We start from the raw sequence: 15,128 nt of genomic DNA, 5'->3' as shown, positions 1-15,128 counted from the left end.
CCAGCACTTGAAAATGTTAATAATTATCAACATAGGCAAAAACCTCCATTGGCAACAGAGAGTAGGACATTCTTACACTTAATTCTCTTGGCTGGCCCATTCCTTCGGTCACGTTGTTAATTTAGGAGGTTGCAGGTCCTTATATGAAACACATTGCATTTTTACTAATATTTCGATGTCAGATTTCATTAGAAATGTATGCAAGAATGGAAATAAGTCCCTCATAAGTACTGTGATTGCCAAGGAATAGAACTTGGGGCTATATATAGTGAGTTCTTAGACTGTCTTCATTAGCTTTATTTTTAAGTAGTAAATTAACTGTTGTGAAGAAATTTCACTGTTCGTAGCCCTGAACACCTGGAATTTTCCTTAGCAGAGTATGTGTTGGCGGGGTCAGGGGGGGTGGGGGGGAGAGGGAGTTCAGCTCCCCCCATCCCTTAACCATACTATGGGGTTAGCCTCCTTTAAAATCTCTACCTCCCACTTAAAACACTCTCTCTCAAAATGCAAACATGAATTCTGCGTGGATACTATTGATCCCAAGGGGCATCTGTTACAGGGAAGGGAAAAGGTTTTGAGGTTAGTAGAAATAAAACGAGCGAGCTTGGTAAATTTAGAAAAGAATGCCCATGTCAACAAGACCTTGTAAAAGGCAAACAAAACAGGGAGAGCCAGCCCACGGAAGTGTAGACCCTTTGCGGACTCTCGTTCTTGGGGTGAGGGGAGTCAAGGACTGTGGGAGTTTGGGCAAAAGGGTTAAGGTTTCCAAAAGGCTGATAGGAATCCACCGGTTGCCCTGGCAACAGCTCCACACCACCCTGTGGCAGTCATAGAGTAAAGAGAAAAACTGTGCACAAGCCAAGCAGACAGTAATCAGGGCTGGAGGCAACATGACTTCTGGTGAGCCCCACCTTGAAGGCACCCTAAGGAGGAGTTGGGAGTTTGGGAGGGAATGTGCACCACTGATAAAGAATGAGTACAGAGGGATGAATCTGGAGGCTTTCACGGGCTTAGGCTCTGAGTACAGCACACCCTGCAACTCCCAACTCCACCAGCTAGCATGGTTGCCTGGAAGGGACTTGGGGCTGGAGAATGGGCTCCTTCATTGTCCTGGTGGTCTGCACACAGAGGCTCTCCCTGCCCTTTGCCACAGCCCAGGAAGGCTGAGGCTGTCCAGATGGCACAGTGAATGGACAGAGGGTCAGCAGTGATCACTACTGGTGCCTGCCTCAAGTCCCCCAGGGGTTCCCACCCCTGGCAAATGAAGCCCAAACTCTGTCAGAGCTGCAGAGCCCCTGGACCTCAATAATTTGGTTCCCTCCTCCAGGTTTGTCTCCAGCTCAGACCACCCGCCTCACGGGCATGCCGGTCCCCCAATGCCTGACCAGGTTCCACCTGACACTCCAGCCTCACTCCTCCTGCCCGCTCATCCCTCAGGGAGGATCTCTGCCTTCACTAGGAATGCAGCCCTAAACCAGCTGTTTTCAAAGTGCGGTCTAGGGATCCCTGAGGGTCCCTGAGATCCCTTCAAAGGGCCTATGGGGTCAGAACTATATCCATAATAGCACGAATGTTTGCTTTTTATATTATTTTCTCATGAGTACATAGAGCATGAAAAGTTTATTGATGCAGTTTTCGTTTCCACATTGCAACTAACCTTTAAGAAACTATCATTTGTCAAGTTTTGGTGTCATCTCAAAGAAAAATATCCACAATTATATGAAAAGGCTATTAAAATGCTTTTCCTTTTTCAGGAGGCCATATTTTCTTCAGGTAGTCCAATCAAAACAACATTTCATGACAGACTGAATGGACAAGGTAAGAATCCAACTGTCTTCGATTAAGCCAGACATGAAAGAGATTTGTAAAGATGTAGAACAGTGCCATTCTTTTTTTAACTGAGAAAAGGTCATTTTTTATACAAATATTTTTATTTATGTTACGGGTTATGTTGTTGGTTTATTATTGTTATTTTTAATTAATTCGTTAGGTGATATATTTTTAAGTTCTCCATTTCAATATTTGACCCAGTAAATATCAATAGATCTAACCCACAAAAACAAAAAGTCTTTGGGATCCTCAATAACTTTTCACTGTAAAGGGATCCTGAGACCAGAACGTCTGAGGCCCACTGCCTTATATTGAGTGGACAGCAGGGAGAGTGGGGCTATAACCTAGCTAATGTTGCTTCTGTTGCACATCAATTCCACCAAATTAATGATCCTTTTCCATGTCTGTCTCCCCCACTACACATGTGCTTCCTGAACCCCCAGTGTCTGCCACACAGCAGAAACTCCAGATGAATGAATGAAGTAGGAGGGAAGCTCACGTGGACACACATCACCACTGACTATCATCTGGGCAGCCTGCAAACATTCATAGGCGGGGCTGATAAATACACGCTTTATTTTTTTTAACTGGCTCAAGTTGTTACTGGAACTCTGACTTGACTTTAGACATGAAATATAAACTTTTTTTAAAAAATCAGAAAATTCAAACGAAGAATCAACCTAAGAAACAATTCTGTTTCTCTGTTAAACCTTCAGAGACACCCTTGCAAGTAAGTGACTCGTGAAATAAGTCATGCAGGGCGGACCATAACTACAGCCACAATGAGGGGCCACAAAAGTGAAACGCGCCTGGGCGATGTTTAGAACATCGAAAACAAAAAGCCGAGAAAAGCGAACACCCGTAACATGGGAGACACCGTATTCTAAGAATGAAGACAAAATCACAGGATCAGGGCAAGGACTACAGTGAATGTGGCTTCTGCATCTTTGTTCCCTGTCAGAGGAAGACCAAAAGCAGATGGCACGTGAGAATCCAGGCCAGAAAGTTGTGGTGTTTGCCTTCCAGTTTCACGATTCTCACTCAACCCCATTCACGGGCCCAGCGGCCGTCTAGCACGTCCGGGAGCGGCCACTGGCCACTCTCCGGGGCGGGGAGATGCGCCATGTTCCCGCCTCCTCCTTGGCTCTGGCACATTCTCCGGCGAAATGAGGAACAGGAGGCAATACTGGGTGTGGGGCTGATTTCAGAAGATGAGGGGTTTCTTTTTTTTTAAAGATTTTTTTTTATTCATGAGAGACAGAGCGAGAGAGAAAGGCAGAGGGAGAAATAGGCTCCCAAGGAGCAGGGAGCCCGATGCGGGACTCGATCCCAGGACCCTGAGATCATGACCTGAGCCGAAGGCAGACGCTTAACCATCTGAGCCACCCAGGCGCCCGAGGGGTTTCTACTTCAGAGCCTGAGCTTGGGGCGACGGAGAGGGCAGTGAATGCTGACATAGGGAAGCCGCGGTGTGTGGGGGGCGGGGCGGGGCGGGGGTATTTAGGGCCAAGAGGAGTATGCTTTTCCAGCTAAGTGTGTGGGGGCTCATTCTGAAAGCGCCATCGCAAACCCAACTGTGCAATCGCGGCTGCTGCTGTAGGAATCAGGCATTTTAAGTTCTCTCTCTCCTCTGTGTGTGTATACATATATATACTACATGTTATACATATATATGTGTGTTTGTGTGTGTGTGTGTGTGTGTGTATATATACACACGTTTATCATCTTGAAATTTGTTTTTAAAAAAGCCTTTCAATCAGTGTAGCAAACATGCCCCAGTCCATGCCACATTCGCAAAAGTCTTATGCTGATGTCACTATGGAAACAGATTCTCAGAAGACTAAAGACGTGGAAGGCCCAGGATCATGGGGCCATCATTTAGTGAACATCAGCAAAGATTCTAACCTCTCAGAACAGAGCGTTTGGAGCTGCCCTGGTCTCTGTAATTTTGAATGCTGAGGCGACCAGGCAATTGGGCAGTTCTTTCAACGGCCTTCATAGGGGGTCAGACTCTGTCACCTGGCCAACAAGCTATAAAACAGTTTCAGAGGACCTCATAGAACGACAGTTGTTGTAAAGCTATCATTCATTGCATACCTACAGTTTACGTTTATTTTAACTTATTTTCTCCTCACAAGAAATACTCCAAGGTCAGCATTAACATTCCCATTTTATGGATGGGGAAACTGAACCCCAGAGAGACTGCACTGCCTAAGTATACACATGTAAGTACCAGACCCAGGACGTGAACACAGGTCTATGCCAAAACCTATTCTCCTTCCACTGGCTGACCTTCCTATTACCTCCACATCCTGGGCTTACCAGAGCCTATATTTACAACCAGCTCCATTTATCCATAGTCTGTGTGTTTTTACGATCTTTCCTTTCTCTTGGAGAAAAAGAAAAATTCACCTGAAGAAAACATGTTCATAAGAGAACCCCGATATTTTCTATTCCTGGTATCTTGATTCCACTCACAGTATCCCCACCTGTCTTCTGAGGCTGCTCCCACCTTCCGCAAAACTGCCTGCTCTTTTCCCCATGCTGCCATGCAGGGAAGCATTATTAACACAGATTAGCTGGACAAATCCAGTGGAAAACTCTCATAACACCCTGTTCAGAGAAGTACAACCAGGACCTTTTCAGATTTTTTCCTTGCGTATTGGGAGGAAAGTCATGAGCCTCAGATTAAATGGGAGGCTCTGAAATAGAAGGGTTTCAATTTCATTTTGAAAACCCCATGCACTCATTGCCAATGAGATCCATTCCCTCCCCCACCCCACCCCACCCCCCCAAAACCCAACAGGAGACTGAGGGAAAAGAGAGCTTCCTGACTGACATGTGTCCATCCCCTGCCCGGAGGTCCACCCTTAACCACCTCTTCCTGCTTGCTTCGGAGGCAGAGCCCCCATCACTCACCCAGGAGGGCCGTCTGGGGGTGGGTCCGAGCGTGTCTCCCTCTGGAGATGGACCTCCAGGGAGGCCGCTCCCTGGCCTCAGTGGGAAGGAGAAGGAGGATCTGTCCGAGGACCAACAGAAAGCAGCCCACCAGCATCTTTTCCATCTTCGAGAAGAGGAAGAGGGGAAGGCTGTGACAGACACAACGGGAAAAGGGAGCAGGGTGAGATTTCCAGGTCTCCTTGAACTCTAGGCGCTGCAGACCCGCTGTGCCACCTTTTCAGTATCAAACATGCCCCTTGTCCTTAAAATGTCACTTATGTGTTTGATCCTTAAGAACTCAAGGAACTTCCATTGGTAGGTTCTTGGATACTCTGAGCAGGGCATGCATATTAAAATTTTTCATCACTTTGGTCTCTATGAGACTGAATGGAAAACTTGACAGGGAAAAAAAGATCTATCCTCAAGTTTCTCCTTGGGGTTATTTTTTATCAATTGTCTATAATCATATTCTATATCTTGGATTTGAAAAAGGAAAAAATCATATCTGAAGATTCCAAGTAACATTATTCCTTCAGTCTAATAATAGTGTATGGCACAAAGTAATATATATAAATTCCCAAGGAATGTATGTACAGCTGATACAAGGTAGCATCACATAGTGAGCCTCCCAGCCTCCCTGCCTTCCTGCCTCCCTCACATGTCTCTTAAGAGGCAGCAGGGTGCAGTAGTTAAGGGCTTGGACTCTGGCACCAAACTTCCTGCCTTTGAATCCCGACTCTTGAAACTCACTGTGTATGACCTTGGCCAAGCTACTTAACCTCCCGAAGCTTGTGGGAATATGGGATAATATTAGTTAACTGAGTGAATTAATGCATGTAACTGAAGCATTCAGCATAGTGCCTGGCACACATGGGGAGGTGGGGACAAGCAAATGAGCAAAGGCGCTGGGGGACGAGAGAAGAACAGGATCAAACCCGATGTTGAGCAGGAATAAAGAATTCTAACTCTGAGTTCCAGGTATCCACAGTGGCAAGGGGACTTCGAACCAGAGGAGCCCTGTCTACCAGAACAGCACCGCCTTTACCCATTTTCTGTATCGGTATAGCTAATATAAAGGCTCAGAGGGATTCTAAGCAGGGAAGTGACAGGGTCAGAACCAGGTTTTCCCAGGATGGCCTATCTCAGTGCTTCACGTAGGATGAGAAAGGTACTTGGCCACAAGGTGAGTGATGTCAAGACTATTCTGTCTGGGGGCGCCTGGGTGGCTCAGTGAGTTAAATATCTCACTCTTGATTTCGGCTCAGGTCAAGATCTCAGGGTCATGAGACAGAGCCCCATGTCAGGCTCTGTGCTGGGCATGGAGTCTGCTTGAGATTCTCTCTCTCCCTCTCCCTCGGCCCCTCCCCCCCACTCTTTTTCTCTCTCTCTCTCAAATTAACAAATAAATCTTAAAAAAAAAAAAAAAAAGACTGTCCTGCCTGGCATATGAGTGTCATCACAATTTATTAATTTATATAAATTAGGTGGGGAGGAGGGAAGATTTAAGGAGGAACAACATTTAAGTAACATCACGTGCATGTAAAATCTTTACTAAGTCCTTGTCTTGTGCTTGGCAATTTCACCCAACTGACTTCATTTAATCCTCATACCTATCTTGCAGAAATCAAAATGATTACTTCTGCTTTTTAGAGATGAGGAAACGGAGGCTCACAGAAGCTCAGTAACTTGATCACGGTCAAACAGCTAAAGTAAGTAGCAAAGTAGGGATTCAAACCCAGGGTAAGCAGGCCAATTTACCAATTCATTGATTAGCAGAAAACCCAATTAGCTGCAAGTCAAATCCCAGAAGACAACTCATGAAAGGGCATAGCTGTTCTGCCGTCAGAGGCAGGAACAGGGTAGGGCCAGGGCAAAGACCATTTCCCAAAACTTAAAAAAAAATACTCAGTAATTAGTGAATTGTTTGTTCAGCAACTTGCTTTCAGGAATTGACCTGGAGATAAACCCCGGCTGTCAAACTTCAAAGCCCAAAGTTTTTCACACTTGCTGTATAGAGCTAACTCACTTTCCCCTATGCATTAAAATTCTATTAAAAATAGCAAATGTTTGTACAGCACTTACCATGTGCCAGGCACTGGGGCAAATGCTTTAAATGTATTAAGTCATTTAATTCTAACAGTAACTCAGAGAAGGTAGGTAATTTACCTAAGGTTATGCAGCTGATAAAGTGGCGAAACTCCAGAGCATATCAGCTCATTACTGATAACTACTGCCCCCAACTTTTTAAATAAATTAAATTCTTCACTAATTAGATTGGCCCTTTTTCATAGCTTTAACTGTGAGATTCCTTCTGAGAAAAGGAAGAACACTTAGAAGAGTTTGCCTCTTTCTCTGGTCTTAAGCCTATTATTTACTTTCAAGCTTCCTGGGTATTTATCACATTTTAAATGACTTTTTAAGTGTGTTATGTCATTTATATGTGAGTTATTATTTTACTGCTTTCTCCTTCCTCCAAACTGAGAAAATACAAAGTCCCCCTTTATTTATTTCAAAATGTATACAACACGTTCTCTAAGCCCACTTGCAACCTGACATACTTGCATTTAAATCCAAACATTTGGAACATGATGTGGTGGGTGAGTATCATTTTCAAAAAACAATACCATTTCATGTGCTTGGGTTTCCTGCTGATTTCAAGAAGTGTTTGTGTTTTCAGGTCACCATCACTAACTAAAAGGGGAATAGGGGAAGGGGAAGGCGTGAAAAATAAACAGAACTTGAGGCACCTGGCTGGCTCGGTCAGTAGAGCATGAGACTCTTGATCTCAGGGTGGTGAGTTCGAGCCCCATGTTCGGCGTGCAGCTTACTTAAAAAAAGGAAAAAGAAAAAAGAAAACACAGAACCAAGCACTTCTAGGTGTCTAACACTGAGCAGGTTACTCTTATCCTCTCTGTGCCTCAGTCTCCTCATCTTTAAAGCGGGGATAAGAAATAGACCTGGTTGTTGTATGGATTAAATCAGCCCTATACATAAAGCACGCAGAACAGTGAATGGCACATAGTAAGTGCTCAGTAAGCTACTTGTTGTTCTTATTATGCAATCAAACCAATTAATATAAAGTACACATTGTTCATTTTGTCATATTAAGCCATTTAACACACACATCAACTTAACTTTTATGCTTATTTATGACCAGTATAATAGAATAATGACATACAAATACATAACTTAAAAATAATGCTAATATCTGAAAGTATTTAAAACTTTCCTTTTAAATGCAATGGCATGGTCAGTCACAAGCTGGTGGAAAAGATTTACGCATTTCTGATCTGTTATTTATATCCGACTATATAAACTCTTATAAACTCAGTAAGAAGACAGCCCATCTGAAAATATGTGAAATATTTGAACAGTCACACCAGCAAAGAAGATATTTGGATGACAAATAATCATATGAAGAGATGTTCAACATTCTTAGTCATTATAAAAATACAAATTAAAACCACAATAAGACTCCATGACAAATCCACTAGAAAAACTAAAATTTAAAAAATGGCTATAACCAAGTATTGGTGAAGATGTGAAGAAACTGAAACCCTAATACATTGCTGGTAAGAATGCAAAATGGTGCAGAGGCTCTGGACAACAAATTGCCAGTTTCTCATAAAGTTCAATGTACACTTGCCAAATGACACAGCACAAGTGACCAGCTGTCCTGGTTTACCCAGAACTGTCGATGTTTTAGCCCTGAAAGTCCTGCATCCTGGAAAACTCCTCAGTCCTGGACAGACTGAGATGTTTCATCTTGCTACCAGCAACCTCACTCCTCAGAATTTACGCAAAAGATATGAAAACGCATCCACACAAAGACTTCTACTCAGATGGTCATAGGAGCTTTATTTATAAAAGCTAAAAACAGGATACAACCCAAATGTCCACATGTTGATGAATGGATTAATAAACTGCGGTACATCCATACAATGGAATACTACTCGGCAATTAAAGGTTGAATCTTAAAATAATTATACTGAGTGAAAGCAGCCAGACACAAAAGATTATAATCTGAACGATTCTATTTATGTGACATTCAATAAAGAGCAACACTATATGACAGAAAGCAGATCCGTGATTCCAGGGCATGGGGGTGGGAAAAGAAGATCAGCTACAAAGTGACATGAGGGAAATTTTGGGGTGGTGGCGATAGAAGTATTTATATCATGATTATGGTGGAGGATGCACGGCTGTATGCATTTGTCAGAACTCATCAAATTGTCCCCTAAAAATGATGAATTTTATTGGTATGTAAGTTATACTTCAAAAAAGCTGTTTAAAAGAAACTAAAGGAATGTGGGAAAAAATATTGTATACATGCCAACATAAAACCAGTAGGACAATATTAATATAGGCAAGATAGACTTTTTAAAAAAAAATGCAATGGCAGTGAGACAAGAAAAAAAAAAGGTCAGAGCATGGACCCCATATTAATAATGTTGCTCAGTTGGGCACTTACAGCTCACTGCAAGCATTTGGAGAACAGGAGCCGGTTCTAGCTGGGAAATGGACTGATGCTTGAGAAACAATTCCTTTCATGTATGGGCATAGGAGAATTGTTGTGCTGGGAAACAGAGGTTAATTCAATCTGAACAGATTCCGTGAAGCATTCAGGGGCACAGAAAGAATATTTTTTAAAAAATACAACAGCTTTGACTTTGTTTTAACAATGTTTCTCCTCTCCATGGGACAATGAGTCTTTTCATTTAACTCTAGCAAGGGGGTGGGGGAAAGGAGAGAGGAGACTGCTCTGACCCTCTTAGCTTTGGGTTCTTCTAAGCATCCCCATTCCAAGTAAATTGTCAGGCGAGTAGGATCCCACCAGAGCCAACAGGATGTGCTGTAGGCCTTGAGAGGAGAGGCCTGCCCTGTTAGAACACCCTGCGTGACCTCAGTTAGGTGACTTCTCTCTCTGGGTTTTAATTAGCCAGCTGTAAAATGAGAGGCATGGCCTGAGAACAGTGTTTCTCAACCTAAACCAGGCCACAGGCCAGCACAATCCTGCGATCCTAAAGAAGGTTGGGCATGACTTTCTACAAGGTGGTAAACTCTGCCTCTGGACAAGAAGAGAAAGGGGGTAGGCCGTTACTATTTTTTAAGTGCTTACTATGTCCCAGGCAGTGACCTGGGCATTTTCTATATTATCATCTCGTTGGATCCCTACAATCCTTCTGTGAGGTGGACGAGTTCCCAATTTTATGAATGGGACACTAAGAGGGGAAGACACTCTCCAAGGCCTGATAGCTAGCTAAGGGACAAAGCCAAGCTTCTATCCCCGCCATCTCCCTGGCCTGAGGAGCTCAGATTCTTATCACAGTCAGTGCCTCCCTCCACGCTGGTCCCTTGGCCTGGAAGCCCTACATGAACAAAAATCGCCTTCATTCCTCAAGGCTCAGCTCATTGTGTTACCCACTCTCTAAAATGTTCTCCAGTTTTCCCAGTAAGGATTGACTTCTCTATACACCCGGAACAGTGGGTTTGTTGTCTGCTCTAGCCCTCGCTTTCTTTTTCTTGCTACTAGATCTGTCTCCCTGCCTCATTTGTGGGCTGTTCCTTGGGACATACCTTGTTATTGCTGTATCACCCATGTGCTGGGGGCCAAATTTTATAATTAAGTTTGTAGAAAATAGACAAATGATGAATAAACACACTTATTGACCAACGAAAGATCAATAAATGTTGGATCAAACTGGCCCTGGTTTGGCAACTGACAACTGCCAAGTCCCAGCTCATGTCTTTCTCTATATAGGATATTTGCATAAATAAAGGCAACCCCAGCGGCTATCTCCTATGACGGGAGGACCCCCTCCCTCAAATTTCTCAGCCAAGTTAAATATATAATTTTAAAAGGATATAGATTAAATATCAAATATCGAGTCACAGTAACTAATGTATCAACTTAGTCACAAATGCCTATTCAAAACACTTTAAATTACAAAATAATGTTATCACTTTAGAAGTAAGGCTTTTCTCATTAAAAATGTTCCATAAAACAATGTTTTCAAATGCTTGCCTTTCAAACATCACTATTGTGTCAACAACAAAGATACGTTTTGAGTCTTCTAACCTCTCCACCCCCGTCTAAGTTGTCTGAGACACAGCACTTTCCAGACCCATATGGGATGCTGCCGCTGGAGGTTTTATCTCGGGCCAACAGAAGAGAACAGTGTATCTCTGCAACTTACTCACTCATTGTGTTGTTCTTTAAAGGACTGTATCCAGCATCATCCAATCCTTGCAACTGGGAAATTGTGCCCTCAAGAATAATTACAAAATCCGAGTTGATTTTTTTTATTGTTTTCGTATGTATCTAGATGTATCCCAAAGGTAGCACTTTGATTGAGAACATTTTGAACATAGTGTGTCTTCCCCAAACAGCACTTTGTTCAAAATATTTGCTAGATTCCCTGTACTTTGAGAGACTTTGCAAGGACTCAAATAGAGGGCAATTTCCTCTTTTCTAAGGAATAATTTTTGGGGGGGAAAAAACCCTCCCCTCATATTTTGGTATATATGGTCATTCCTTCCATATCTTTTTTTGCCTTCCATGCACTCAAGCACCAAATCCTGCCATTTTTTTTCTCAGTGATGCCACTCATGTCTTCTTCCCTTCCCATCCACACCGAGGTCACAGTCCTAGACCTTATTCCCATCACAGAGACCACTGGCAGCTACCCCCCCCCCCCCCCACCAATATCTTCCTTCCTCTCCTTCCTTGGTAATACTCCCACTTCTTACCTGGACGTGTGACAGGCTAGAATAAAGACCATGGCTCCCAGTCCTCCCTTCTTGCCTTTGTGACTATATGCTGGCCAGTGGATGGCAGTGGTCATGGTATGTACAACTTCTGAAAAGTGTCCTAAAGGAGGGATGGGGAATTGACCTCCTTGCTTCCTGCTTTCCTGCTAGCTGGAATGAGAACATCCTGGCTGGATACCCAGCAGTCATGTTGAACCATGACCCACGATAGAAATGGAAGCCACGCTGCATGGTAAAGCGAGGCACAGGAGTGTGGGTCCCTGACCTCACTCTCACTTTGGACTCACCACCTCCAGGCTTCTAGAACGCAAGACAGAAATAAACTTCCTTCTTGAAGCCACCGTTATTTCAGTTTTTTTCTGTAAGTTGGAATTGAACATTAGTCCTAATTAATAGACTGTTTCCAAGTCTCCCCTACTGAATCCATCTAGCGCCAGTGCTGAATTCAATCTTCCCAACACACTATCATGCTTGCTTATCATGTTCCTGCTCAAAAACTGCCAGAGTTCCAACTTCCACATGCCAACACAGTAAAATCTAGATTCCTTAGTTTAGCACTCAAAGCCCTATCATCTGGCCCTGTGTTATAATGCTGACCTCAACAACTCCCCCCAGCCACCCCCCCAACACACACACAAACACACAAACACACACACAGGGCTGAGACTGGCAGCCAGGTCCTTCAGGTGCCAAGATCAGTGTGCTCTCCGGGTTGGGCCCCCGCTCCCTCTCACCACTGACCTCGTCACTACCACCAATTTCTGACAAGGGCCCAAGCGTCTGGGATCCAGCCCAGCCCTGCCTTTCCCTCTGAGTCCCCTTCAGGGTCCTGCCAGGTAAGGCAGTGATGGCCGTCTGCCAAGCCACATGGCAGGGTTCAAAGATGACCTCACAGTCTGGAGCTCCAGTGGCAACTGGTCCCTTGGAAGGGCCTTTCTGGCACTGTTTACTAGCAACAGTGACGACATGTTCCGCTCTTCTTGGCGCTTCAGCCTCCCTCTTCCCATGATCCTCCCGAGCTCTTCTCACAGTGGGAAGCAGGGCAGCCCTCCTGAGCTTCCCTGAAGATGGGGAGTCCCAGGAAAGGGTTCTCTTGAACACAGGTGCTGCAGACCAGAGGGCAGTGGGTCCCGGGGAAAGCGCTAGAGACCCTCTGACCCACTTGACTGGTCTTAAACTCCAGCACTCACCCCTGAGGCTTAGCATGTCCTCTGTCACTGCCTGCCCGGCTTCACGCCCAACACCTGGTGCCCACCAGCACTGACACCCATCACACCCTGTGGCCTGCTTTTCTGAGACCTGAGCCTGTCTCTACCCCTTTCTCCAGCCACACCCCAGCCTTATTCCTTGCCTTCTTTTAGGCACCAGTCAGAGCTGTTTCGAGGAAAATTGTGGGATCTCCTTCTAGAACTTCCAAAGACCCTCCTATTTCTTTGCTGTCTTTCAAGGAGCAATCACCTATTTCCTTTTCTTTAAATCTTGGGCCTCATTACAACTACCTCTGGGCTGAACAGAGATACCTGGTGCTTGCTGGTAAGAGCCCAGGGCATGACAACCATGGGAGGGTATCTCGGAGGTGGACTCTGCTATGGCGTCTCCAGTGAGTGAGCTCAGGCCACAGTGGTTCCAGTTTGTCTGGGTCTGGATGCTAGGAGCAAGGGAACCCTGGAGCCCAGGTTTACAAAAAAGAGAGTCCCGGCAACTGGGAGGCCTCAGGCTGAATTCTACTGGCAGGAATAAAAGTGTGGACAGGTAGTGAAGAGCCACAGATCTGTGCATTCTCAAGGGGATTCTAAGGGACCAAGTTTCAGGGGCGAAGAGGAAACTTTCCAGGCCATAAACCCATTTTGGTATCTTGACATGGTTTTATGAAGCTGTCCCTTAGCGAGCAGGTAGGGAGAGCTGCACAGGAGTGGCCTCCAGAATGGAAAACCCCAGTTAACGACATGTGGATTATCTGCCACCTTCCTGTATCTGTGGAGAGGCTATCTTCCTGAGTTGGGGAGGAGGTGACTGCTCATAGGAACTCCTTGCTTTCTCTGGTAAGAGAGGTAATGGAACTCACCAGGTAGCTTTAGGATGTGCCTGGAACTGTTCTAAGGACTTTAATCCTCACAGTCCTGTAGGTATTAACATCTCCATTAGACAGATGGGGAAACTGAGGCATAGAGTAGTTGGGTTACTCCGAGGTTACCAAGCCGTGAGCTTCACAGCCAGGGTTTGAACCTAGACGGGCTAATCCCAGATTCTATGCCCTTTACCACCTACCCCTACAGCCTCCCCTCTCCTGGAAGGCCCGCCCAATCAATGCACTTGGTGCAGATGCATCCTGGCCCCCTGATTTATGACAATTTGGAACTTGGTCAAATGGGTTGGTTCAGGGTGGGGGTCTGTTCCTGAGGAGCTACCTTCCCGGGCGTCCAGTCCTGGAGACCTTAACGAGAGAGGGTCCCCGTTTTTCTGTCTCCTCCCCAAACTGTCCTCGGGGGGTTTCCAGCAACTACCACAAAATGCCCTCCCCCTTCTCTCCCTTCTCCACAATGGAGAGACACCGGACGGAGGACCAAGAACAAAATCCAGATGACACGGCATTAAAATACCAGCCGACCGAGGGGAGGAATCCGACTCGATCGGGCCTGTCAGTAGGACAGGAACACACTGGATGTGCCCGCTCAACAAGTCTCCCCCCCTTCCCCTCCTCCGGGCCGCGGGAGCCCAGGTCCGGAGTCCCCGCGGCGGGGCACAGCGCCCCCACGGGGCCCTGCGGACTGGCGGCCGCGCCGTGCGCCCCGAGCAGGGAGCGCGCCCCGCTCGCCCGGCCGGGCTGGCCTGACTTCTCGCCGCCCCGGGGTCCGGGCAGCGCCGACCTCCGCTCGCGCCGGCCCAGCGGGGTCCGGAGCGACGGGCCCCGGGGCGGGAGGGGGCGCCTGGCCGCAGGGGCCGCGCGGAGCCGCAGGGGCCGGGGCGAGGCGGGCGCGCAGGCCTGGGGGCAGCGGCCGCGTGCGCCCGTCCGCCCGAGCTCTGCGGTTTGTCTGTCGGTCCGTCAGGCGGTCGGCCGGTGTGTCCGCGCCTCGGGGCAGCCGGGGCCGTGCATAGAGCCCCGGGGAAAGCGCGCCCCGCTCACCTGCAGCCGCTGCCGCGGGCGCCTGGGCAGCGAGACGGGCGCAGCCACCCGGGTCTCCGTCGTCGGCCTCCTCGGCGCTCGGAGGGGCGCGGTTCTCCTCGGGGGTCGCTCGTGGGAGCCGCGGCCGCTGTCTCCTCCTTCGCCGCTTCCTCCAAGTCCCATCCCAGAGCGCTCCCCTCGGCTCGCTGGCTGCCTGCGAGGCTCGGGGCCAGCGCGGGAGGGCGGCGGGGAGGCGGCGCCGCGGCGAGGGTGGGGAGCGGGCCGGGCGGAAGGAGGGGTGTCTTCTTTGGGGATGGGGAAGGCGCGGAGAGGGAGCGGCCTCACCCTGCGGGCAGCCCCGGCCGTGCGCCCTGCCTGCCGCCAACCCGCTCCTCTCGGTCCCTCCGCCAGCCCAGGCGGGATTCGGACTCCAGGGGTCCGGACCGCAAACTCCGAACAACAGAGGCTTTGGGGGACTTGCGGC

At 47.1% G+C, this 15,128-nt stretch overlaps 1 protein-coding gene across 3 annotated transcripts in view; it reads right to left on the bottom strand.

The window, feature by feature from the left end:
* MATN2 (matrilin 2) overlaps window positions 1-14,873 on the bottom strand; it is a 124,421-nt gene extending 109,548 nt beyond the window's left edge. For 2 of the 3 annotated variants that reach the window (XM_081816291.1, XM_081816292.1), the window contains exons 1-2: window positions 14,666-14,873; window positions 4,750-4,919 (exon numbers count right to left, since the gene is read on the bottom strand). In XM_081816291.1, the coding sequence (XP_081672417.1) occupies window positions 4,750-4,894 (145 nt within the window). In that variant the 5' untranslated portion in view covers window positions 4,895-4,919; window positions 14,666-14,873. The remainder of the gene's footprint in view (window positions 1-4,749; window positions 4,920-14,665) is intronic. The other variant, XM_081816290.1, reaches the window with a different exon arrangement.
* Window positions 14,874-15,128: the final 255 nt, after the last annotated feature.

This window comes from Leptonychotes weddellii, chromosome 4 (assembly GCF_054177405.1).
Source record: "Leptonychotes weddellii isolate Sample4059 chromosome 4, ASM5417740v2, whole genome shotgun sequence".
Taxonomy (NCBI): Eukaryota; Metazoa; Chordata; class Mammalia; order Carnivora; family Phocidae; genus Leptonychotes; species Leptonychotes weddellii.
The sequence above is the reverse complement of the archived record's forward strand: the minus strand, read 5'-3'. Positions and strand labels throughout refer to the sequence as shown.